This window comes from Amblyraja radiata, chromosome 1 (genome assembly GCF_010909765.2).
Source record: "Amblyraja radiata isolate CabotCenter1 chromosome 1, sAmbRad1.1.pri, whole genome shotgun sequence".
Taxonomy (NCBI): domain Eukaryota; kingdom Metazoa; phylum Chordata; class Chondrichthyes; order Rajiformes; family Rajidae; genus Amblyraja; species Amblyraja radiata.
The window spans coordinates 72,136,112-72,162,641 of record NC_045956.1 but is presented as its reverse complement, the minus strand read 5'-3'; the positions used below and the strand labels follow the sequence as shown (position 1 = coordinate 72,162,641).

General features: G+C 41.9%; 1 protein-coding gene across 1 annotated transcript in view; it reads left to right on the top strand.

Annotated features, from left to right (window-relative positions):
- prkg2 (protein kinase cGMP-dependent 2) overlaps window positions 1–22,991 on the top strand; it is a 112,291-nt gene extending 89,300 nt beyond the window's left edge. Inside the window, exons 15-19 of the mRNA XM_033024044.1 lie at window positions 1,065–1,228; window positions 16,537–16,659; window positions 18,857–18,919; window positions 21,493–21,559; window positions 22,855–22,991. Of these exons, the coding sequence (XP_032879935.1) occupies window positions 1,065–1,228; window positions 16,537–16,659; window positions 18,857–18,919; window positions 21,493–21,559; window positions 22,855–22,950 (513 nt within the window). The 3' untranslated portion in view covers window positions 22,951–22,991. The remainder of the gene's footprint in view (window positions 1–1,064; window positions 1,229–16,536; window positions 16,660–18,856; window positions 18,920–21,492; window positions 21,560–22,854) is intronic.
- The last annotated feature ends 3,539 nt before the right edge of the window (window positions 22,992–26,530 follow it).

Genomic DNA, 26,530 nt, shown 5'->3' with positions numbered 1-26,530 from the left:
AAACTGATTTGCTAGATTGCATTGAAATATATTTTTTAATGTATATCTTGTTTTCTTCCAAACACGAAGCAGTGCAAACTGAGTCTGGAAGAAAAAACATTTATGTTCAATTAAATGTTTCAGTGCAATACAGCACCATGGCACTAGATTAAGCATAATTGCCTACAAATTGGATTGTATCTTTTCTTTTCCAATTCCAGATTGGGTCCTCTGAAAGAAAATAACATGGAATTGGCCAAAGTCTGGTGCAATTGTCTATAGTCTATTGTCTATAAAGAACAGTACAATTGATTGAATTCAGAGAGATCAAATTAATTCACCTCCTGATAATTTACTGCACTGCATTCAAAGATAGTTTGTGTAGGAAGAAACTACAGATGCTGGTTTACACTGAAGGTAGACACAAAATGCTGGAGTAACTCAGCGGATCAGGCCTTTTGTCCTTAATAGCACATTTTTTATACAGCCACATTCATACTCTCTGGCTCTCATGAAGGAAGCCGAGACTGCAGAGGAGAGGGTGACTTCTCCCACATTCATTCAATGGGTCATGGAATTACAGGCCAGTGAGATAGAACAGCGCATCTGCAAGCCTCTTGGAAGACCATTGGCACTAGAGGAGTAGAGATAGGGTTTTCTCTTCATAGGGAGGTCCCATATCACCCACACTCAGAAGGAACCCAGACCTAATTAGCAGAGGTACATCTGCCAGGAGCAGCATGTTTACTGGTTCCCCTGTTGAGGTTAGATTAACAATAGACTGGACCCTTCAAAAGAACCAGACAGTTCAAAATAAATCACCACAACCTGGCATTAATAACCTGGCAAAATTCTTGTGTCTTCATTTGTTGTGGTGGGTACACCAGATGAGATGCATTGCCATGTTAAATAAACATCTCACTGATGTTATTCCGTTCATTGGGTCAATGTAGATGTTGTTGTCCATCCTGAACTCACTCCATTGTCAGGGTTCAGCAGCCTGCAACTATTTACCAGCATCACATTGATTGAATAGATATTGCTGATCATTGGAACAATATATTTTATTGATACTCTGTTTTCAGGTTGACTTTGGATTTGCTAAGAAGATCGGCAGGGGTCAGAAAACATGGACATTTTGTGGAACACCTGAATATGTAGCACCTGAGATAATTCTGAACAAAGGCCATGATTTTGGTGTAGACTTCTGGTCATTGGGAATCCTTGTATTTGAGCTTTTGACTGGCAGGTAACTGTTCTTTGCTATTACATATTATTTTTGCAATCAATGGGCATGGAACAAAACATAAATTTAAAAGTAAAGAGCTAAACTTATGAAAGTTACTTGTTCTGTATTGATTATACATGTTCTCAGACAGTGTAGCAGTCAAATTGCACAAATGACTTAATGTCCATGGAGGAGGCAGAACAAGTACAATTTAGATAAAATAATATTTTAGAATATAGGATGGGTATATTAAGAAGTGGTGGATCAAACTAATTTCCCCTGGGTCCAAGGTCTCTGAGGCTTTCCAAAACCTCCAAAAACATGTGTCTCTCTAAATTTCTTATCAGCATATTTAGTTAAATATCATGTCACATACAGGGCCAGATTTACATATAAGCTGGACAAGCTTAAGTTTAGGGCCTCGAGATCTAGGGGGGCCTCGCAAAGCCGGATTTACCACTAGGCTTCATAGGCTGAAGCCTAGGGCCTTGAAATCTAGGGGGCCTCCGGCCAAGGCAGGATACCTGACATTCAACTCTGGGCGGGCCCCCCTCTCTATCTCTCTCTCTCTCTCTCTCTCTCCGTCTCCCCCCCCTATCCGTATTCGGGCCGCCGGGCTCCGCTCTCCGCTCGCTCCTCATCCGCCGGCACGGCAGGCCGCCTTGCACATGCGCATTGCTGTGGCCTGCACGTGCTCCCCCTGCACATGCGCACAACCACGGCCCGCACATCATTGGCCGCCCTGCGCATGCGCACTGCCACGGCAACTGGTCGGCGCTGGGCACTTTCTCCCTAGCTTTGAATTATGGGAGATTTGGCCGCCATGGCTGTCAAAACCAACGCAGAATCACTCCCTGACCCTGGACCTGAATTAACTCCCTGGAGTAACTCTTGCTTCTGGTTTCCTGGTCCTCCATAAATATTCTAAATGGAATTTAAACTGGAAGTGGTGGAGTGCTGAACAATAACAGCCTATTGCATTTTATCTGTTTATTTATTGTGTATATATGGTCTATGGTATATAAACACACTGAACTTTTATCTCCTGTTCTGTATTATGTTTACATATTCTGTTGTGCTGCAGCAAGCAAGAATTTCATTGTCCTATCTGGGATACATGACAATAAAACTCTCTTAACTCTTGACTTGGACTTAAGTAAAAAAAAGGGTTCTTGGGGAAAAAAGAGGTACCTTAAATTTAGTTGTGTCTGGTTGGGTAACTATGGTAGGGTGAAGACTATTCCATGCTTTAATTGTGCGGGGGAACTCCATGGAGCAGCCAGCAACTCAGGATAGAAGAAATTGGGTGATGTTTCGGATAGAGACCCTTCTTTAGACTCCCTCTGGTTTTAGTGTCTTTAGTTTAATTTAAAGATACAGCATAGAAACAGGCCCTTCAGCCCACCGAGTCCATGCCGACCACTGATCACCCGTACACTAGTTCTTTCCCACACATTAGCGGAGTGAGTCAAGAGTGTTTTATTCTCTCACGTCCCAGTTAGAACAATGAAATCCTTACTTGCAGCAGCACAACAGAATATGTAAACATAGTACTCTGTAAACAATGTTATAAACGAGAAAACAAAACGGTGTATATTTATATATGAATATATAACTATATAAATATATATATGTGTGTGTGTGTGTGTGTGTGTAATATATATACCCACACACACACACACACACACACACACACACACACAATTTCCCTCCTGGGATTAATAAAGTTCTATCGTATAGTATCGTGTGTGTAGGAAGGAAGTGCAGATGTTGGTTTAAACTGAAGATAGACACAAAAAGCTGGAGTAACTCAACAGGTCAGACAGAATCTCTGGACAAAAGGAAAATATTACGTTTTGGGTTGGGTCTGAAATAGGTTCCTGCACACCTTTAGAATGTGGAAGGAAGCAAGAGCACCTGGAGAAAACCCATGTGATCAAAGGGAAAAGGAGCAAACTCCATACAGACAGCACCCATATTCAGGATCAATTCCGGGTCTCTGGCACTTTTAGGCAGCAACTTTATGGCCAATGTACAGTCCCATAGTCTTGAACTTAATTAAAACGACAAATGTGGCATTTCCTGCGGCTGCAAGGGAAAGTGCCAGGAGAGGGGGTGGTTTGGGTGGGAAGGGACGAATTGACCAGGGAGTTACGGAGGGAGCGGTCTCTGCAGAAAGCCAACAGGGGAGGAGATGGGAAGATGTGGCCAGTGGTGGGATCCCATTGGTAGTCAAAAAAGCTGGAGAAAATCAGCAGGCAAGGCTGCATCTGTGGAGTGAAGGAATAGACGACGTTTCGGGTCGAGACCCTTCTTCAGATTGATGTCAGGGGGGTGGGGTTACATGAAAAAGAAAGGAAGAGGCGGAGACAGTAGGCTGTGGGAGAGCTGGGAATGGGAGGGGAAGGAGGGAGAAAGCAAGGACTACCTGAAATTAGAGAAGCCAATGTTCATACTGCTGGGGTGTAAATTACCCAAGGAAATATGAGGTGCTGCTCCTCCAATATGCGGTGGGCCTCACTCTGGCCATGGAGGAGGCCCAGGACAGAAAGGTCGGATTCGGAATGGGAAGGGGAGTTGAAGTGTTGAGCCACCGGGAGATCAGGTTGGTTATTGCGAACTGAGTGGAGGTGTTGTGCAAAGCGATCGCCAAGCCTGCGCTTGGTCTCACCGAGGTTGATCATACGCTGAATAATCCAACAACATTTGTGTTTGGAAGTGGAAAGAAATAATAGAAATTGCATTAATTGCAACGTGTAAAAAGAGTTGAGATACTGTATTATAATTTTGCTGCATGTCATTGTGGGATATATCATGTCTTGATTGGTGAATATGTTTAGTTTGTGACTTTATTTGAAGCAGAAATAATATGTGAATGCTTCATTGAGCATAATTCCGACTGGTAACTACGCACTTCGTCCGAGCATTATCGCACGCATCATGCAAGCTGCCTTAAATGACCACCTAAACTGTCATTTGGCAACTTTAAAAGCTGCCAAGGTTGCTCAGCTGACAACAGAGAAAAAAAATTAAGTGAGAGCCCTGCAAGGTGTATAATATTTTTGACACTGTCATAGGCCTTTCTTACATATGCTGTCACAATGCACTGTGGTCTCTAAACAACCCTTCAGTAATTTTCCTTGCCCTCCATTTCAGAATAATAGTGTTTTTAGCCAATAACTCGACACTAGCAGTGGGAATAAATAAATAAATCGCAGCTTTCCAGCCCCTTATCTCATTGGCCACGCTCGGCTGCAAATCGGTGTCAATCTGGTGGACCATCTTCCTCTAGTCATGGGGGTGGGGGATTGGGGGGGGGCTCACAAGTGGAACAGCTTAGGGCCTCGCTTCATCTAAATCTGTCCCTGGTCACATAACCTCCGGGATGGCAGATGCTTACTCCTTGATTCTGACCTCGTTCCTCTAGCAATGCATAATTTCCTATCTGGCTGTCCCAAATGAGAAAAGTAAAAATGACTTAAAAAGTCAAAGCAGAGCCACCGGGAGGTCAGGTTGGTTCTTGCGGACCGAGCGGAGGTGTTCAGCGAAACGATCGCCCAGCCTCCGCTTAGTCTCACCGATGTAGATCAGCTGACATCTAGAGCAGCGGATGCAATAGATGAGGTTGGAGGAGATGCAGGTGAACCTCTGTCGCACCTGGAACAACTGCTTGGGTCCTTGAATGGTCGAGGGGGGAGGTAATGGGACAGGTGTTGCATCTCTTGCGGTTGCAACGGAAAGTGCCCGGGGAGCGGGTGGTACGGGAGGGAAGGGAAGAATTGACAAGGGAGTTATGGAGGGAGCGGTCTTTGCGGAAGGCAGACATGGGGGGAGATGGGAAGATGTGGCGAGTGATGCGGTCACGTTGGAGGTGGTGAAACTGCTCTTTAAACTCAACGTGTTTCATTGAAAACACAGTGACTGTTGAGCTATATCAATATAGCTATAGCTATATCTGTGTGATACTTAGCTTACTGACCTGGCAGTCTACAACTTTAAACAATTGAATAACACAATTTAACAAAAATCAGTGAAAACAGCAACTGTTTTCATCTACAGTAGTGTTCTGAGCATGCCTCACCTTGGCACTTAGATTACAGTTTACACATCAGCTATACAGCAGAAAATCAAAAATATTATTTTCATTTCACCTGATTTCTGTGAGGCATTGTTTGTTCAGAAGTGCAACTTTCACAGCCAGTTCAAAGAGAGTACAGCAGCTAAAATTATACAAAAGTTACTGGATAATTAATTGCTTAGCTTCTACACGTAAGACTAGTACTTTTTAGCCCCATTGAAATTGTGCTTCAAATTTTATGGAAACTTTTTTTCCCTGTGCAAGTATGTCCCATATGAATGGTAATTTACATGCTCTGAGCAGAATGCTCATGTCTTTTTACATTAAAACAGCTTTCCCTCAAATAATTTTCTATATTTCCATTAACAGTACAAGACTTCTCTATATTTTTGAGATTAAAAATAAATATAATGAAATGGAAGCACCTCGACAGAACATGTGGGAAGTGGAAGCTTTCATTTGAGGGCTATGCTTTATGACACATTAAACACATTATTTATAAGCAGCTTTAGGAGTTTATTATACATTGAGTACAGGAGAAATCTTTCGCTCCACTGGTGCTGACTGCATAATCTGCTCTAACTTTCAAGTGGAGTTAAATGGTGGCAATTTCCAGTCTAGATTCAATGGTGTGACTGACATTATCACCTAAAGATATTGACCTGATGCTCCATTTAAAACAAGCCTAGAAATTCATTTATATTAAGGCATTGAGCCAAACACATTTATTGGCTACCTGACCAGCCCCTGTGAGTGGGCATGGGTGTGTTCGGAGGGAATGAAGTCGAAGAGCTCATAGAAACATAGAAACATAAAAATAGGTGCAGGAGTAGGCCATTCGGCCCATCGAGCCTGCACCGCCATTCAATATGATCATGGCTGATCATCCAACTCAGTATCCTGTACCTGCTTTCTCTCCATACCCCCTGATCCCTTTAGCCACAAGGGCCACATCTAACTCCCTCTTAAATATAGCCAATTAACTGGCCTCAACTACATTCTGTGGCAGAGAATTCCAGAGATTCACCACTCTCTGTATAAAAAATGTTTTTCTCATCTCAGTCCTAAAGGATTTCCCCTTTATCCTTAAACTGTGACCCCTTGTTCTGAACTTCCCCAACATCGGGAACAATCTTCCTGCATCTAGCCTGTCCAACCCCTTAAGAATTTTGTAAGTTTCTATAAGATCCCCCCTCAATCTTCGAATTTCTAGCGAGTACAAGCCGAGTCTATCCAGTCTTTCTTCATATGAAAGTCCTGACATCCCAGGAATCAGTCTGGTGAACCTTCTCTGTACTCCCTCTATGGCATGAATGTCCTTCCTCAGATTAGGAGACCAAAACTGTATGCAATACTCCAGGTGTGGTCTCACCAAGACCCTGTACAACTGCAGTAGAACCTCCCGGCTCCTATACTCAAATTCCTTTGCTATGAATGCTAACATACCATTTGCTTTCTTCACTGTCTGCTGCACCTGCATGCCTACTTTCAATGACTGGTGTACCATGACACCCAGGTCTCGTTGCATCTCCCCTTTTCCTAATCGGCTACCATTCAGGTAATATACACTTTCCTGTTTTTGCCACCAAAGTGGATAACCTCACATTTATCCACATTATACTGCATCTGCCATGCATTTGCCCACTCACCCAGCCTATCCAAGTCACCTTGCAGCCTCCTAGCATCCTCCTCACAGCTAACACTGCCCCCCAGCTTTGTGTCATCCGCAAACTTGGAGATGTTGCATTCAATTCCCTCGTCCAAATCATGAATATACTGTATATTGTAAATAGCTGTGGTCCCAGCACTGAGCCTTGCGGTACCCCACTAGTCACTGCCTGCCATTCTGAAAAGGACCCGTTTACTCCTACTCTTTGCTTCCTGTCTGCCAGCCAGTTCCCTATCCACATTAATACTGAACCCCCAATACCGTGTGCTTTAAGTTTGTATACTAATCTCTTATGTGGGACCTTGCCGAAAGTCTACTGAAAGTCCAGATATAACACATCCACTGGTTCTCCCTTATCCACTCTACTAGTTACCTCCTCGAAAAATTCTATAAGATTGGTCAGACATGATTTACTTTTCATAAATCCATGCTGACTTTGTCCAATGATTTCACCACTTTCCAAATGTGCTGCTATCCCATCTTAAATAACTGACTAGCAGTTTCCCCACTACCGATGTTAGACTAAGTGGTCTGTAATTCCCTGGTTTCTCTCTCCCTCCCTTTTTAAAAAGTGGGGTTACATTAGCTACCCTCCAATCCTCAGGAACTACTCCAGAATCTAAAGAGTTTTGAAAAATTATCACTAATGTATCCACTATTTCTGGGGCTACTGCCTTAAGTACTCTGGGATGCAGCCTGGGGATTTATCTGCCTTTAATCCATTCAATTTACCTAACACCACTTCCCGGCTAACCTGGATTTCACTCAGTTCCTCCATCTCATTTGACCCCCAGTCCCTGCCAGTTTTCTTTCATAATCTATTTTCCATTTCCTAATTAAGCCCCTTATCCTCCCCTGCTGGACTGAATTTCTCCCAGTCTTCTGGTAGGCTGCTTTTTCTGGCTAATTTGTATGATTCATCTTTTGTTTTGATACTATCCCTGATTTCCCTTGTTATCCACGGACGCACTACCTTCCCTGATTTATTCTTTTGCCAAACTGGGATGAACAATTGTTGTAGTTCATCCATGCAGCCTTTAAATGCCTTCCATTGCATGTCCACCGTCAACCCGTTAAGAATCAATTGCCAGTCAATCTTGGCCAATTCACGTCTCATACCCTCAAAGTTACCTTTCTTTAAGTTCAGGACCCTTGTTTCTGAATTAACGATGTCACTCTCCATCCTAATGAAGAACTCAACCATACTATGGTCACTCTTGCCCAAGGGGCCACGCACAACAAGACTGCTAACTAACCCTTCCTCATTACTCAATACCCAGTCTAGAATAGCCTGCTCGTTGGTTCCTCTACATGTTGGTTTAGAAAACTATCCCGCATACATTCCAAGAAATCCTCTTCCTCAACACCCCTGCCAATTTGATTCACCCAATCTATATGTAGATTGAAGTCACCCATTATAACTGTTTTTCCTTTGTTGCGCGCATTTCTAATTTCCTGTTTGATGCCATCCCCAACTCCACTACTCCTGTTAGGTGGCCTGTACACAACTCCCACTAGCGTTTTCTGCCCCTTAGTGTTTCACAGCTCTACCCATATTGATTCCACATCCTCCAAGCTATTGTCCTTCCTTTCTATTGCGTTAATCTCCTCTCTAACCAGCAACGCTACCCTACCTCCTTTTCCTTTCTGTCTATCCCTCCTGAATATTGAATATCCCTGGATGTTCAGCTCCCAGCCTTGGTCACCCTGGAGCCATGTCTCCGTGATCCCAACTATATCATAGTCATTAATAGCTATCTGCACATTCAACTCATCCACCTTATTACGAATGCTCCTTGCATTGAGACACAAAGCCTTCAGGCTTGTTTTTACAACACTCTTACCCCTTATACAATTTTGTTGAAAAATGGCCCTTTTTGATTTTTGCCCTGGATTTGTCTGCCTACCACTTTTACTTTTCAGAGTGCTTCTCTTCTCTGCCTCCTGCCTCATGTTGTTTTATTCTGTATCCTTTCTATTAATATGGGCACAAAGAACTGCAGTTACTGGAATCTTGAGCAAAACACAAGGTGATGGCGTAACTCAGCCGGTCAGGCAGCAACACTTGAGGGAATAGAGAAGGGTTCCAACCGAAATGTCGCTGATCCATTGTCCTCCACTGATGCTGTCTGACCCGCTGAGTTACTCCAGAGACCTTGTTTTAGGCCTATTAATATGCTGGCTTCTCATTTGGACCTTCCATTCATCCCTTTATAAACAGCTAATTGGTCTGCTTCATCTCTAAAATTGAAGGAGGATGAGAGGATGGGGCGGGTGCAAGAGATGGGGGTAAATATATGCAATATGAAATTCTAAACTAATTTCTTCAATTAATTTGAAGTGGATGCTAGTTTATGTATTCATGGTGTCCAATGCCTGTTCTAGGCAGGATCCTTGCACACTAGAAAATGCTGCATAATGTTGGCTCGGTTCATATGGAAGTGGGCTTGGCACAGGAATCACACCCAGAAAAGTCTTCAGTCTCAAATGATTGCTGTTGTATTGCATAACGCAGGCAGAACTCTGCATAATCACCGGATGTTCATCTCATGGACTGAGACCATTTGAGGAAATGCCGATACTGCCAGAACAATGCAACTAATCCCACTCCCATGCCCTCTCCAAACAACCTTGCCATGTTATTTCCTTCTTGATATTTATCGCATACCCTTTGAATATCATGATTGAATCTACCTCGACTAACCTCCTCCTGAACAGTGGATTCCAGATGTTAATCACTCTGTGCAAAGATATTTTTCATCATGTCATTTGGTTATTTTGTCAATCACCTTCACTGTGTGTCTTCAGATTCCTGATTTGTCGCTTTCTACTATCCAGGCATCATGATTTTAAATGCTGCTTCCATCAGATGTTTTCACAATCTCCCCTATTCCATGGAGAATAACTCTTCCTTGGAAAAGAGGAAATTGAAAGATCTAGTGTATTTGCATGAATTTTCCATGTCCAAGGAAATGCAAAACAATGGCCCAGCGTTTATGGTCACCAGTGACATCTGACTGAAAACTATCTGTTGTGATTGGTCCATGTCCATGATCAGGAAGTTAAACTCCATGATGAATTTCATGCCTAAAATGGTAGCCTGCATACGCCAAGGTAAGCCAAGTCCACTCTTCAGCTGTGAAGTAATCACTCATACAATTCCATACCCAAGTCAAACGGAAAAATATCCATTGGCCGATCTATCACCTAACGTGGGGAATGGGGCACTGATCATCCAAAGCATGGGATTTTTCAACACACAGAAACATAGAAAATAGGTGCAGGAGTAGGCCATTTGGCCCTTCATGGCTGATCATCTAAAATCAGCACCCTGTTCCTGCTTTTTCCCAATATCCCCTTTGCCATTAGCCCTAAGAGCGAAATCTAACTCTCTTAAAAACATCCAGTGACTTGGCCTCCACTGTCTTCTGTGGCAGAGAATTCCACATTCACAACTCTCTGGGTGAAAATGTTTTTCCACATCTCGGTCCTAAATAGCCTACCCTTTATTTTTAAAACTGTGACCCCTGGTTCTGGACTCCCCCAACATCGGGAACATTTTTCCTGCATCTAGCCTGTCTAATCCTTTAAGAATTTTATGTTTCTATAAGATCACCTCTCATCCTTCTAAATTCCAGTGAATACAAGCCCAGTCGATCCATTCTTTCGTCATATATCAGTCCTGCTATCCTGGGAATTAACCTGGTGAACCTATGCTGCACTCTCTCAATAGCAATAATGTCCTTCCTCAAATTAGGAGATTAAAATTGCACACAATACTCCAGATGTAGTCTCACCAGGCCCTGTACAACTGCAGTAGGACCTCCTTGCTTCTAAACTCAAATCTTCTCGCAATGAAGGCCAACTTCAAAGATTAGCTTTGTTCACTGCCTTCTGTACCTGCATGCTTAATTTCAGTGACTGATGTACAAGCACACCCAGGTCTCGTTGCACTTCCCCTTTTCCTAATCTGACACCATTCAGATAATAATCTGCCTTCTGTTCTTGCCACCAAAGTGGATAACCTCACATTTATCCACATCACACTGCATCTGCCATCCATCTACCCACTCACCCAACCTATCCAAGTCACTCTGCAGCCTCATAGCAGCTCACACTGCCACCCAGCTTTGTGTCATCCACAAACTTGGTGATGTCACATTTAATTCCCTTGTCTAAGTTGTCAATATATATTGTAAATAACTGGGGTCCCAGCACCGAGCCTTGCGGCACCCCACAAGTCACTGCCTGCCATTCTGAAAAAGACCCGTTAATTCCTACTCTTTGCTTCTTGTCTGCCAACCAGTTCTCCATCCATGTCAATACCCTACCCCAAATACCATGTGCTCTAATTTTGCCCACTAATCTCTTTTGTGGGACCTTGTCAAAGGCTTTTTGAGAGTCCAGATAAACCACATCCACTGTCTCTCCCTTCATCCAATCTACTTGCTACATCCTCAAAAAATCTTGATTTCCCCTTCATAAATCCATGCTGACTTTGACCGATCCTGTCACTGCTTTCCAAATGCGCTGCTATAACATCTTTAATAATCGACTCGAGCATCTTCCCCACTACCGATGTAAGGCTAACTGGTCTATAATTCCCAGTTTACTCTCTCCCTTCTTTCTTAAAAAGTGGAGTTACTTTGACTACCCTCTCGTCCACAGGAACTTCTCCAGAGTCAAGAGAAGATTGTAAAATGATCACCAATGCATCCACAATTTACAGGGCCACCTCCTTGAGTACTCTGGGATGGAGACTATCAGGCCCTGGGGAATTATCTGCTTTCAGTCTCAATAGTTTACCTAACACCATTTCCTGACTAATGTGGATTTCCTTCAGTTCCTCCCTCCCACTGGATCCTGGGTCCCCCTAGTGTTTCTGGGAGATTGTTTGTGGCTTCCTTAGTGAAGACAGAACCAAAGTACTTGTTTAACTGGTCTGCCATTTCCTGGTTTCCCATTATAAATTCACCTGTCTCTGACTGTAAGGGACCTACATTTTTAGTGTTCACTAATCTTTTCCTTTTCACAAGCTTTTACAGTCAGCTTTTATATTCCCCGCAAGCTTTCTTTCATGTTCCCCCCCCTCCCTTAATTAACCCCTTTGTCCTCCTCTGTTGTGTTCTAAATTTCTCCTAGTCCTCCAGTTTGCTGCTTCCTTTATCCTTGTTTTCCCTCATTAGCCACGGTTGAGCCGCCATCAGCGTTTTATTTTTTCACCAGACAGGGATGAACAATTTTTGGAGTTCATCCATGCAGTCCCTTTAAGTATAACTTACCTGTCTATCCTAGCCAATACCCATCTCATACCTTCAAAGTCTCCTTTCTTTAAGTTCAGAACCCTAGTCTCTGAATTAACCGCGTTACTCTTCATCCTAATGCAGAATTTCACCATATTATGGTCACTGTTGCCCAAGGGGCTTTGCACAGCAAGATCACTAACTAATCCTTCCTCATTACACAATACCCAGTCTAGGCCTGCCCTCTAGTTCAGTGCTTCTTAAACTATTTCAGTGTCATTCACCCTTGAGTCTTTATCACAAAATTCCATTCACTCTCGACTAAATTTTCTTATGATTTTTGGTAATTTTCATGTATAATTTTATAATTTTGGTTAATTGTGTATAATTTGATATATAATTTATTTTGTCACATGATGAAAAAACATAAATTAACTCATTCACCCCAAATAATTTAATTCACCCTTGGGTGAACCATTCACCAGTTTAAGAAGCACTGCTCTACCTGGTTACATTTGAAGGTAAGGGCAATAATTCCAACAATATACAGGAATTCAGCATCATCTATTATCCAAGATAACGCACAACCAACTATCTCTTTTCCTCGTGTATCTTGAAGAGTCCGACCTCTGGTCAGTAATCGATCATAACTAAATACCCCTTTGATTTAAACATTAATCAGCGCATAATTATTAAGCTATTCCCTCCAATGTTCATTTGGACTCCCCAGACCTGTTATCAGTTGCCACTATCACTCTGCTTATCATTTGTATTAAACTCATCCATCACTTCTCTCGGCCGTTACTGGAGAGGCAAGCTTTTATCTCTTTTTATCTCTTTCCATCTGAAGATAATCTACAGCTTGCCCATCCATTGACAGTGGATCTCCACTTGTGTTGGTCTGCTTGACATGTCCTTGCACTGACCTTGATCCCGATTACCATTTAATCAGTACAAAGACTGTTACAATTCTGTAAACTACCATGAAAATAAGCTATCTTCATGAGAACATTTTAGTGAGCTGTTTGTTTGTTCATTCGTTAGTTTTATGGCAAGCCTGTTAACTCATCTGCACAAACTAGGTCTAATGTTGTGTGGCAGAAATAAATCTTTCTATATCTCTTTACATTACAATGTGCACATAAATCACTTCCTTATGTTCAGGTGCCCCACGATGTTTCTTCCTCTTAGCCTGAGGTAACCCGCCCAGGAAAGCTGCTGCTATTTCTAAACTATTCTCAAGTACCTGCTCAGTGGCCGGTCGGTAGTGGGGGTGGTTCAATGTTTTTTTTGGTCTAGTATTAATATTACATGGAATATTACATGGAATTAAATTCCTGCGTAATTTTGGCAACAATCTATGGCTTTGAGATATAGCTTTCAGCATTTCACACCTACATTTGCACACAGCACCGCTGGACTTCCCAGGCACAGAATAATTGTCCATTGTGCATCACGGAAGGATAGAGTCTGAGTCAGAAAGAAATTCACATGGAAACAGGCCATTTAGCCCACCAAATCCATGCCAACACTCAAGCATCCATTTACACTAATCTTTCCAAACCCACTTTACTCAAATCCGCAACAGCCCTTCCCATATTCTCCCACTCGTCTATAAATTAGGGAAAATTTACAGTGGGCAATTTACCAACTAACAGTCATGTTTATGAGGGGAGGATGATGGGAAACCTAATAAAAGCGTATAAAATGAGAGGCATCGAAATGGTAGGCAGTCAGAACCTTTTCCCCAGAGTAGAAACATCACAGAACAAGAGAGCATAGCTTTAAAGTGAGATGGGGACATTTTAAAGAAGATGTGCAGGACAAGTTTGTAAGCAGAGTGGAGAGTGCCTGGAACACACTGCCAGGGGTGGTGGTGGTGGAGGATATGATAGTAGCATTTGAGAAACTTTTGTTTAGGCGCATGATAAGCGGGGAAAGGAGAGAAATGGATCATGTGCTGGCAGAGATTAGTTTAACTGGGCAACATGATTGGCACAGATATTGTGGGACAAAGAGCCTGTTCCTGCGCTGTGCTGTTCTATGTACTATGTTCCATCAGAAGCATTCCATGCAGTCACAGGGAGAACATGCAGATGTTTGCAGATGTTCTCGAAGCGCATACAGCAGCATCTTCAGTGCCCAACCTGTCATGCACATATAAAGACACGGAAGGATGTTGTTCAGCTCCTCGAGTTGATACGATGCCCCTTATCTTTATTTCCCTTTCCTCTTGCCATTTATTCTCCCACATGCCCATCAACTCCCATTGACTTCTATGTGCCTGTTGCCTACACTAGGAGTAACTAACAGCGAGCAGTTTAACAGTCATGGCGTCATTGAGTCATACTGCATGGAAACAGGTCCTTCGGCCCAGTTTGCCCATGCTGACCAAGATGCCCCATCTACACTAGTCCCACCTGCCTCCCTTTGGCCCATATTTCTCTAAACATTTCCTGTCCTTGTACCTGTCCAAATGTCTTTTAAATGTTGATTATTAAACACAACTAGGTTTAGGTTTAGTCAAGATGATCTTGGCGCGTGGTCCTTGAGTAGGGCCTGCTATTATCCAATATATTTGCCCTCCTCTTTGACATTTCTTTTCTACCTGTGATTTTGGCACCATTTAATTTAGTTTAGTTTAGCCTAACAGGCCCTTTGGCCCACCAAGTCTGCGCCGACCAGTGATCTCCTCACACCAACACTGTCCTACACACTAGGGACAATTTACAATTTATACCGAAGCCAAAACCTACAAACCTGTATGTCTTTGGAGTGTTGGAGGAAATCGGAGCTCCCGGAAAAACCCCACGCGGTCACAGTGAGAACATATAAACTCCATACTGACAGCACCTGTCGTCAGGATTGAACCCGAGTCTCTGGCGCTGTAAGGCAGTAACTCTATCGCTGTGCCATCCCTGGTGGGGGCAGGACTAAGCCTGGCAACTGATACGTGGATACAGGTCGAGGGAGGTTTGATTGGCAGATGGTTGGGTAACTGCCAGAGAAAAGTGTGAGATAAAGAGTAATGCCCCTGTCCCACTTAGGAAACCTGAACGGAAACCTCTGGAGACTTTGCGCCCCATTAGGTTTCCGTGCGGTTCCCGGAGGTTTTTGTCAGTCTCCCTACTTGCTTCGACTACCTGCAACCTTCCGCAACCACCTGTAACCTCCAGGAACCGCACGGAAACCTTGGGTGGGGCGCAAAGTCTCCAGAGGTTTCCGTTCAGGTTTCCTAAGTGGGACAGGGGCATAAGGATAGAAGTGGCATGAAATGTGAAGCAAGAGAAAGGAATGTAGGTGGAAGGCGATTGGGGGAGGGGAAAGGGAGAAATGGGTGCACATCCAGTTGGGGCATAGGGAAGAGAGGAGGGAAAAAAGGGAAAGAAAGGGAGTTTATTTGTAGATTAGTTACCTGAAATTAGAGAATTCAATATTCATATCATTAAGTTGTAAGCTACCCAAGCGGAATATGAGGTGCTGTTCCTTCAGTTTGTGTGGCCTCAATCCGGCAAAGGAGGAGGCCAAGGATAGAAGGGTCAGTGTGGGAATGGGAAGGGGAGTTAAAATGATTAGCTTCCGGGAGATCGAACAGGCCTTGGCTGACTGAGACTACATGCTTGGACTCGCCGATGTAAAGGAGGCTGCATTGGGAATATGAGTAGGTGCACCTTAACCTCTGTCTCACCTGGAGGGGCTGCTATGGTCACTGGATGGACATGAGGGAAGTAGTGTTGTGACAGGTGTTACGTCTCCTGCTGTGGTAGGGGAACATACTTGGGGAGGGTGTGGTTCGGGTGGGAAGGGATGAGTGCAACAAGGAGCTGCGGAGGAAGCAGTCTCTGGGGAAAGCAGAAAGAGGTGGAGATACGAATATGTGAGGGGCACGTGGAAGGGGGCACAAAAATTGGAGAGTGAAGTGGTGGGATGAATGATAATGACCAAGAGAACTGTATCATTCCATCTGAGGGGAGGGGCAGCGAAAGCAGAACCACGGGACACAGAGACATGGATGAGGGATCTATCTATGACAGCAGAGGGGAAATCACGTTTACTAAAGAAAGGATATCTTGGATGTTCTAAAATGGAAAGCCTCCACTTGGGAGCAAGACTGAGAAATTCATTGTGAGCATTTACATGTAGATACCTACGTTTCTGATAGTTACATGGGAAAGGATTGTCTTTCCCACTATTTTTCCAAAAGGTTCAAAAGTTGTTGAATTTCTTGCTCGCTGTCTGTGGCATTTAAAATACAAATTATCTTGCAAATTCTTCAATAGTTTTTTTCAATTGAGAATTCTTTGTTGCTCTAACATTACTTTATGTCCTTGTGTTATAGCCCACCATTTTGTGGATATGATCAGATGTTAACCTACAACATGATTCTCAAAGGTGTAGAAAAAATGGATTTTCCCAAGAAGATAACAAAACGACCAGAAGACATGATTCGTAGGCTGTGCAAGTAAGATTTTTTTTTAAATCAAAATGTATGCACCCACAAATTCTGTAAGTACTATTTATCAACCAATATCATCGTATTAAAGTCAGCTGAATTTTATTCTGACCAACATTTTCGTTTTAAGTAAATCGGTTATGCAATCAAAAGAGAAAAATAGTCAAGGCTATAGAGAAAGATTAGGCCTCTTTAATAAGCTGTACAGATTTGAGTCTACAGTGTTAAGTCAGGACATTTCAATAATTGCTTTCAATGGGATGTATTAGCTAGTGATCAGGCAGAAGACAAATTTTGGTCAGATAAAATCAAATGCTTGGGAATGTACACAGAACGTCCTGGGGCAAGGAAGGAAAGAACAAGAATGTAGGAACAGGGAAGGTACAGGACTTCTATTAGGTCAGAGAAGCAAAGCTGGACTCCTGTCGCATAAGGAATAACGTAACATTTTTGATTTCTTGTGGTCTTGGCTACCTTGCTGCCAGGTTGGCTTGGTGGGGAGGTCACACGAGTTGTTTGGCTTGGATGAAGGATTGAAATTGGCTCTGGTAACCTCACAATCCAAACTTCAGATTCAAAGAATAGCTTTGCTTCTCTCCTGCAGGTGTTTCATTAAAATTAAAGAACTGGTTTAAATGATAACCAGCAAAAAGTCTATAAGTTCCAAGGCAGGATGTTGTGCCAATCATTTTAAATGACAGCTCTGCTGGCAAGTGGAATTAAAATCAGTCCTCGGGTATTCAGTGCAAATCAATAATATCTTTGATGCCAGCAATCATTGGTCAACATTCAAAAGTCAAGATTGTTTTATTGTCATATGTCCCAAAACGGAACAATGAACTTCTTACTGAAAATAGACACAAAAAGCTGGAGTGACTCAGCGGGACAGGCAGCATCTCTGGAGAGAAGGAATGGGTGACGTTTCGGGTCGAGACCCTTCTTCAGACCCGATATGTCACCCATTCCTTCTCTCCAGAGATGCTGCCTGTCCTGCTGACTAACTCCAGCATTTTGTATCTATATTCGGTTTAAACCAGCATCTGCAGTTCCTTCCTACACAATGAAATTCTTACTTGCAGCAGCGCAACACATATGTACACATAGTACTCTGTAAATCCCACAATAAATGACAAGAAAAAAGTTCAGTTCATTAGCATCTTCAGTGATGAATCCCCACTGTGTTCAATAAAATTATATTATAATAGAGGGCAACTATTTTCATCTACAAAAGAAGTCACTCCTCTGATGCTGGTGTCACTAATAAATGTTTATCTACAGAGAGAATCCCACCTGATAGACAGATGCTCGGCAGTTGGCATTGCTTCAGTGATCCTTGGTGTCATTTTCTTTGTGGAGCTGTCTACTTAATTGTATTAATCTTCACAGGTATTAATTAATTCTGTTAAATGCAAAGATCTGTGGTTTGGTTATATGAAGGAGCATAACATCAACATTATTGATCTTACGAGCAGAGTTGAAATTGTTATTTAGTCTGGATAGAAAATAATGGCTTTACCAAATTTTCCTTCAAGTGTAAGTGTAATGTGAGACTAATGTCATACATGACAGGTAATGTGAACTCATAAAAACAGAAACATAGAAAATAGGTTCAGGAGTATGCCGTTCAGCCCTTAAAGCCAGCACTGCCATTCAATATGATTATGGCTGATCATCCAAAATTAGTACCCCTTACTGCTTCCTCCCCATATGCCTTTGGGATCACTCGGTGTGATTTAATTAAATCCCGGAACAATTCAGTTTTTTTGGTTATTGAATTGCATTGAATTTCCAAAATTTCCATGGTGGTAAGTGAGTTTTCATTTCAACTCCAATTTTCCAACAATCAGGCAGCTGTGTTTAAGTACGTTTAGATTGTGCTTGTGAAACAGCATAGACCTATTTCACCAGGACATTAGTGAATTTAATGGGATTGTGCACAACAAGGTTTCATGATCCTCATTACTAAAGGACTATTTTAATAACAAATTATTTAATTAACTAAATTTAATTATTCTGCAGCTATGGTGGATTCAAACTCATGTCTGATTTTTAGGCCAGTCTTATTACACTTTGATTCCAATAGCGCAAACAGTATGCTCTCCATAACTCAGTAGTTTCAGGAGAACAATATGGGGAAAAAAAGAGAGAAAGAAATTGCAAAACAAACAAACAATTTTCCACTTGACTGTGATGTTCTTCAATGCAGACAAAATCCAAATGAACGTCTGGGAAATCTGAAAAATGGAATAAATGACATTAAGAAGCACAGGTAAGATTTTTATGCAGAAATTTGACAGGGGCTGGCTGTGTGGGCAGATTCTTAGCTGGATGGGTTGCTGGATTTGGTGGGAATCCCTGGAAGCAGGTCTGCCACAACCTTGGCGCGAAGTGGGGAAGGGACTTGCTACTCTTCCAATGGAAACTCACTGTTAACAAGAACAGTCATTTCCACTTCTTCTCCGGAATTCAGTTCTTTGGTCCACATTTGGACCAAGATTGAGATGAAGTCTGGAACTGAGTGGCCTTGGCAAAAACCCAAACTGGACATCAGTGAGCATGTTATGGGTGAGTAAGTATGGCCATGTTTCTCTGTTCTGTGTCTTCACCAGACCTGGCACCCACCCCACCACTTCCCGCCCCACCCCGGGAACATTTACACTTATTCCATTCATCATTGCTAATACCTGCCATAATTACAGCTCTACTTAGTGATTACTACTCTGTTTTGCTCAAACTAGATTACCCTTCATCTGTTCAATCAAATAGCAAAATCCCCAAGTCACAATGTAAGGCCTGTCATATACAACTTGATACTTTCCATCACTGAGAGTAGACTGATTGGGCAAACGTGAGCTAAAGTGGGTTGGTTTTCCTTTTTGTTCACACCATTATCATGGTTTCTTTTATATAATGATATCGTTACCACAATAAGAAAGGAAAATGTTGGCAACAGCTATCATTACAATTGACCCAAGATCATATGAAACCATTACTACAAAAATAGTCATTATGTAAATAATTGTCAGTCAACATTAAAACTCGCTTAGTATTTATAACTTTATAATAATTTCCTTTTATTAATTGGACACCAATAACTTGTCATATTTGTATTGAAATGTTATTTATTTTCATCTATAAACAGCTCAACTGGATGTAGTTTTTTCTTCTTTTTTTCAACTATTTGACGCTCTTCAGTCATTCTTTATTCATACCATTAAGTATTTGACAATTTTTCCAAAAGGTAAGAAATTTGTCTTCTGGGAATGTAAGAATTTAAACAGAAATAGGAGTCGCCATCCAATGCCTTGCATTTGCTCCAAGGCTCAATGGAGCAAATGCAAGGATATTTTACCTCAGCACCTCTTTCCTGAACTAACCCTATCTCTTTGATGTCCAAACATCTATCGCTCTTTACCTTATATATATTTCTTGACTGAGCTATTGGAGCTTTCTTGGGCCGAGTTTTCTCTGAATTTGCCATTCTCTGGTGAGAACATTCTACTTTCTTCAATTCTGAATGGCCAATCTTCATTGAACGTCTGACCACTGGTTCTTGATAGCCCAATCAAGGAACATGTCACCCCTGTGTAGATTCTTAAGAATTTTTAACTTTCAATTAGACCACCTGTCAATTTTCTAAACTCTGTTCTAAATTCTAATCCAGCCAAAGGTATCTCACCCTTGCCCAATCCCAGTAATCCATTTGGTGAATCTTTTCTGTACTCCGATCATTCTATCATCCTTCCTTAGATAGGAAGATCAAGGTATTACTTTCAAGGTGTTCTCTCACTTGGCTCTTATGTTACATTAGTAACATACCTTTACCCATTACTTAGATTTTCTTGCAATAAAGACCAATATACCATTTACCTTCATGATAGCTTGCTATACCTACATATTTACTGTTGGTGACTTGTGCACAATGACCAGCATGCGACTGTGAACATCCATACTTTTTAATCTCTCAGCATTTAAACATATTCCACTTTTCTCCAAAGTGACTGGCTCACTTTTAAACACACAATATTCCACTTACCACGTTCTAACCCACTGTTGACAGGGCGCCGTTTCACTGATGTAAATTGCCTTTTGAATCCTCAGCTGGAATTGATTTGACATAGGATGAGAGAACTCAGTGAGGATTGAAGAAGAAAGGATTTAGTAGGAATATTATTGGACATAGAACAATGCAGCACAGGAACAGCCTCCTCGGCCCGTAATATCTTTGTCAACCATCATGCCAATTTTCACCTGGACATCTACCTGCATATGATCTAAATCTGTCCATTCCCTGACTATTTGTTTTAGCTATCTGCTTCCACTACTTCCCCTGGCTGCACATCCCAGGCATCTACTACTTTCTTTGTGGAAAAATTGCATTATAAATCACGTTAAACTTTCTCCATCTTCAAGTTATGCCTTCTCGTATTTGACATTTCATTGCTGAGGAAAAGGCTCTGACTATATCCTAACGATACTTCTGATCATTTCATACACTTCTATCAGATGATCCCTCAGCTTTCAAGATTTCAGAGAAAACAATCTAACTTTGTCTGACCTTTCCTTATTGCTAATACCCTCTAATCCAGGTAACATATTGAGAACCTCAGCTGTACCTTACCATATTTGAGCATACGCGAATGAACTTGATTTGACTTGCACCTCTTCTGCACCCTCTCCAAAGCCTCCACATCCTTCCTTATGTTGCATGGCTAATGTTTTCAAGGGGAAAAGTTCACCATGGTAATCTACCTTGGGTTCAATTGCTTTTAAATGTGCAAATTAATACAATTTAAATGAAGAATGTATTTGAAATATATATGTAATTTTATTCAACTATAGATGGTTCAGTGGTTTTAACTGGGAAGGATTAAAAACCAGGACTTTATCATCACCATTAAAAAGAGAGGTACCGTATTTGCTATTATTTTGTCTCTGATATAAGAATGGAATAATTTTGCAGTTTATTATATCTGGGCAACATCACATTTACTGGTTTTGGAGTTGCCAGACCAATGCTGAACCTGATGTTGATCTATCACAATCAATTCTATTTTACACTGTTCCAAATAAAATATTTGAATAATAGTAATATTGAATATTATAAGCATTAAAAAAACTCATGCCAATTTAGATATTTGGTCAGATTAAACCAATAATTAATTCACCATAAAGAATGGGAGGGCTTGGTCAGTTTGAAACATTGATCGCATTATTTTTCAATGAAATTAGAATCATCATTAGAAAATCTATAATGCTGCCATGAAGAGGGCATTGAAAATAAAAATGCAAAACCATCAGGTACTGGAACTCTAAAATAAGTCAGAAAATACTGAGGGTTAGGAAACATCTGTGGACAAAGGAACAAAGTTAACACTTTAGGTGAGGGCCCCTATCTAGCTGTAAATATTGAACAACAAACAATATGCTAGTGTGTCTCTGTAGGTTGATCTGCATCCATGGATGGAAATGGACAGACACCATTCGGGTCAGGCGCATTCAGCCGAACTAAAAGAGTAGAGGGGAGATAGCTGATGTAAAGAGGTGAAGGGGATGGTTAGAGCAAAAGCCAGCACACAATAGTTGGTTCCAGGTACGGAGGAGTTGATTAGCAGATGGAGTGGGGTGGGGAGGGAAGGGTGGAAATATTGAATGAGGCTGGATTGTGATAGGTGGGTTAACAAAGTGTGAAGATGATGGAATCTGATAGGGAAGGAAGAGTGGGACCAAGTATAGGAGGCAGATCAGAACGGTGGGCAGCAGGAAACTCAGTTGGAGCAGTGTGTGTGTTGCTGATTAGCATAGCCTGATGGTCACCTTCCCATTTTTGCCATGAGCCTTATTTCCATCCTGCGTCAGAACTGCACTCCTTGAATGGATGATCTGTGGCATCTTGCCCCATCTCTCCTGTTTGGAGGGAGAGAGGAAATCTGTTTTCATGCTGTAAATGTGATTTGCTTCTAGTGCATATTTAAATAAATTAAGGAACAGAAAATAAACTTGGTAAAAATGCAAGCCATGCAATTGTTGAGGTTATGTTTGGAGTGTTCCATGCTGAGAAAAATTTTCTGATGGACCAAGTAGGCCAAACCTAACTTTTATCATGTCTTTGATGAGAACTATTCATAACCAACATAGTAATGATAAGATTGTATTTTTGAGGATTACAATGCTGAATAAAACTATTTTTGCCTTTTTTTTAAGCTTAAAGGTCCAACAGATTATAGATACTTTGATTCCTATCCTCCAGATAAGGATATTCCCCCAGATGAGCTCTCAGGCTGGGACAAGGATTTCTAGATCAATGCCAAATCTTCAACAAGTTGTGAGAAAAAGGATTTTAACTGTTACTCTTACTAATGTTCAAAAGCACCCTGGACAATTTCCTCTAAGTATGCATCCTTTAATTTTTGGCTTTGTTAACAATCAGAAAAACAACCACAGAAGAAAGTGAACATTAATTTCAAAAGAGAAAAGAAGTTTTAAGAATGTAACCGTCAATAATATTACCTGAAAAAAAAATTGATGATGAAGATTGAAATGGCTACTGAAATGCATTGGAAGTGCTACTTGTGCAAACACTTCCTTAGGCTTTGAAAAGTCAGCTGCACTGTTTGAAGAGGAGAAGCTCATGTGGAAATGTTATGAAGTAAGAGCAAATTGCTGCATAAGTGCAAACAGCAGCAGGACTCGCATTGCACAGTTTTTTTCCCATGGTAACTGTCTTCGTATTTTAATTGAGCCGGTTCCCTTGCCAGGTACTGAACCCACTCTGTGGTATTTCTGAGAAGAGCTGTATGCAATCTTTCTGGTTCATACTTTCTCTAGATTTTGCACACATCTCTGCAATAATGTATAAGCTTTCAGTAACTCATAATACTGAATTGACTATATGTTCACACTCTGACATCTCTATCTTAGGCCAAACTTTAGTGGCTCCTCCTTTCCATCAGAATGGCTTATGCATTGGCTAATGTTGCACCATTGTTTTAAAAGGGCACCAGTAGAAGACAGGGCCAGTGAACCTGGCATCAGTTTGGGGTGAGTTACTGGAGGGGATTCTGAGGGACAGGGTCTCTCAGCATTCTAATAGACAAGGATATCTTGTCACCATGGATATGTGCATGGGGAAATTGTGTTTCACAAATGTGTTCAAGTTTTTGAAGAGGTAACCAGGAGGACTGATGAGGGCATGATGGTAGACATTGCCTGCATGGGCTTTAGCAAGGTCTTTGACAAGGTCTGCTTGATAGGCCGAAAGGTTAAATCACATGGGATCCAGGTAGAACTAGCTAGTGGGATACATAATGGCTCGATAGTATGAATAGAATGTGATGGGTTGAAGGTTGTTTTTTGTAATGGAGGCATGTAACTTGTGGTGTGCCTCAGGAATCGATGTCAGGGCCATTATGCTTCTTCAATAATTTAAATGATTTGTGTGAGAATATCACAAGGTTAGCAAGTTTGCAGAAGACAATTTGTAGGTGGTTTCATAGGAAACAAAGGAGGTTTACAAAAATTACAGTGGGATCTTGATCAGCCAGGTAAATGGGAGGAGGAATGGCAAATGACATTTGACTCAGAAAAGTGAACATTTCCAAAATGTTACATTTGATTTAAATCTTTTTATTTGAATTTCACAGCAATTTGCATACATACAATAATAACAGACAGTGACAGTCAAGGCATAATTGTGCAACAGTATGTAAGCGACCCTCAAAGCCCTTACCCTTACCCACCTTCAACCCACCCGAATCAGGTCGGAACCAAACGGGGACAAAAAACACTCACATACATACACATCCACACAAATATGGTAAGATAAATGAAACAAAAAGTACTAAAAAATTTTTTTTAAAAAAGGGGGTCACTAATAACAGTAACTAAGTAAGTAATTAAATAAATAAGTGTGGGGAGGGTTAAGGGGAGAGCAGCTGCAGTAGAGCAGAACAATGGTGGAGAGCACTCAGTCCTCTTCCGAGTCCGGGGACAAGTTGAGAGAGTTAACAAGTTCCAAGAAAGGGTTCCATGTATCTAGGAATGTCTTGGTAGAGCCTTTGAGAGAGAACCTAAGTTTTTCAAGATTTAAATTGTAAAGCACCTCCTTAATCCAGCGGGCGTGTGTCGGGGGACAGGTGAGCCTCCAGTTAAGCAAGATCAGTATCCGGGCTAACAAGGTTGTAAAAGCTAGAACCCGTTTCATCGCAACAGAGAGGTTGGTGTTGGGAGGGATACCGAAAATGGCTGACAGTGGGTTTGGAGGAATAGTCTGGCCATAGGCTCTGCTTATCAAGTCGAAAGCACTCCTCCAAAAGGCTGCTAGCTTAGGGCAAGACCAAAACATATGGCTATGGTTGGCATGAGATTGATTACATCTGTTGCAGGTGTCCCTAACAGCGGGGTCAATTCTAGATAGTCTTGCATTTGTGTAGTGGACTTTGTGAAGGACTTTGCATTGGATTAGGCCATGACGGGCACATATGGAGGAAGAATGGATCAAATCCAAGGCAGAGTCCCATTGCTGGTCTGTTAGTTTCGTATTCAGCTCACCCTCCCACGCAGCTTTTAATGAGGTATGAGGTTTCAATATAACCGACCCTAACAAGTTATACAAAACAGAGATGCATTTCTTCCGGTTGGGATCTAGAGCTAAGATGGTATCGGTCAGGGTTTCAGGGGGGCGATTTGGGAAATGGGGGAATGTCTTCTTCACAAGATCCCTAATCTGGAAAAAACGAAAAAGGTGGGAGTTTGGGAGGCTATAGTTGGACGAGAGCTCCGCAAAAAATGAAAAGATGCCATCCTTGTATAGGTTTTTGATACTACTGATACCGTTGCTATGCCAGGTTTTGAATGCGTGGTCTGTACTTGAAGGTTTAAAGATGTGGTTTTTAAGCAGTGGGGTCAAGATAGAAGGGCCTTGTAAACCAAAGTTTTTCCTGAGTTGACTCCATATCTTGAGCGAGAGGGACGCAGTTGGGCCTGCACCCACAGATGTTATAGGAAGGGGGAGTTGGGAGCATAGGACAGACTGCAACGGGAGATGTGAACTCGCCTTTTCCATGTCGGTAGGTGGTCGGTAGGTCGGTAGGTGGTCGCAATCATCATTCATCCAATACAGGAGTTTTTGCAAGTTAGCTGCCCAATACTATCGCCTAAAGTCAGGAAGTGCCAAACCACCGTCACTCTTAGGAGACTGCAGTATCGCCTTTCGGATTCTAGCCGGTTTGCTACCCCATAAAAATTTAGATATTGTCCTTTCTAATTTATCAAAAAAAGATTTAGTGATAATTATAGGGACGTGCTGGAAAAGATACAGGAATTTGGGTAGGACGACCATTTTGACCAGATTTATCCGGCCTACGAGGGATAGCGGTAAAACTGACCAGCGGTCAAAATCTCTTTCAGCTTTCTCAACCAGAGGCAGAAAGTTTGTGCGGAACATATCAGATAAGGTTGTTGTGATAAAGACGCCGAGGTAACGAAACCCATCCTCTGCCCATTTGAATGAGGTTAAAGAGCGAGGGAGCTGCTTAGCCAATGAGTTAATCGGTAATAGCTCACTCTTTTGGTAGTTAAGTTTATAACCAGAATACGCGCCAAACCGTTCTAAAATATTCGTAATCACAGGGAGAGAGCTGACTGGGTTCGAGATGTACAGAAGCAGGTCATCCGCATACAATGAGACTTTATGAGTTGTGTCGAACCGTGTAATACCTTTAAAGCCCTTCTCTGAGCGTAACCAGACCGCCAAGGGTTCTATCGCGACACAAACAGAAGTGGTGATAACGGGCAACCCTGTCAGGTACCTCTCTGAAGGGGGAAGTGGGGCGACAGTGTGCCATTTGTTTGTACTGAGGCCACCGGGGACGAGTATAAT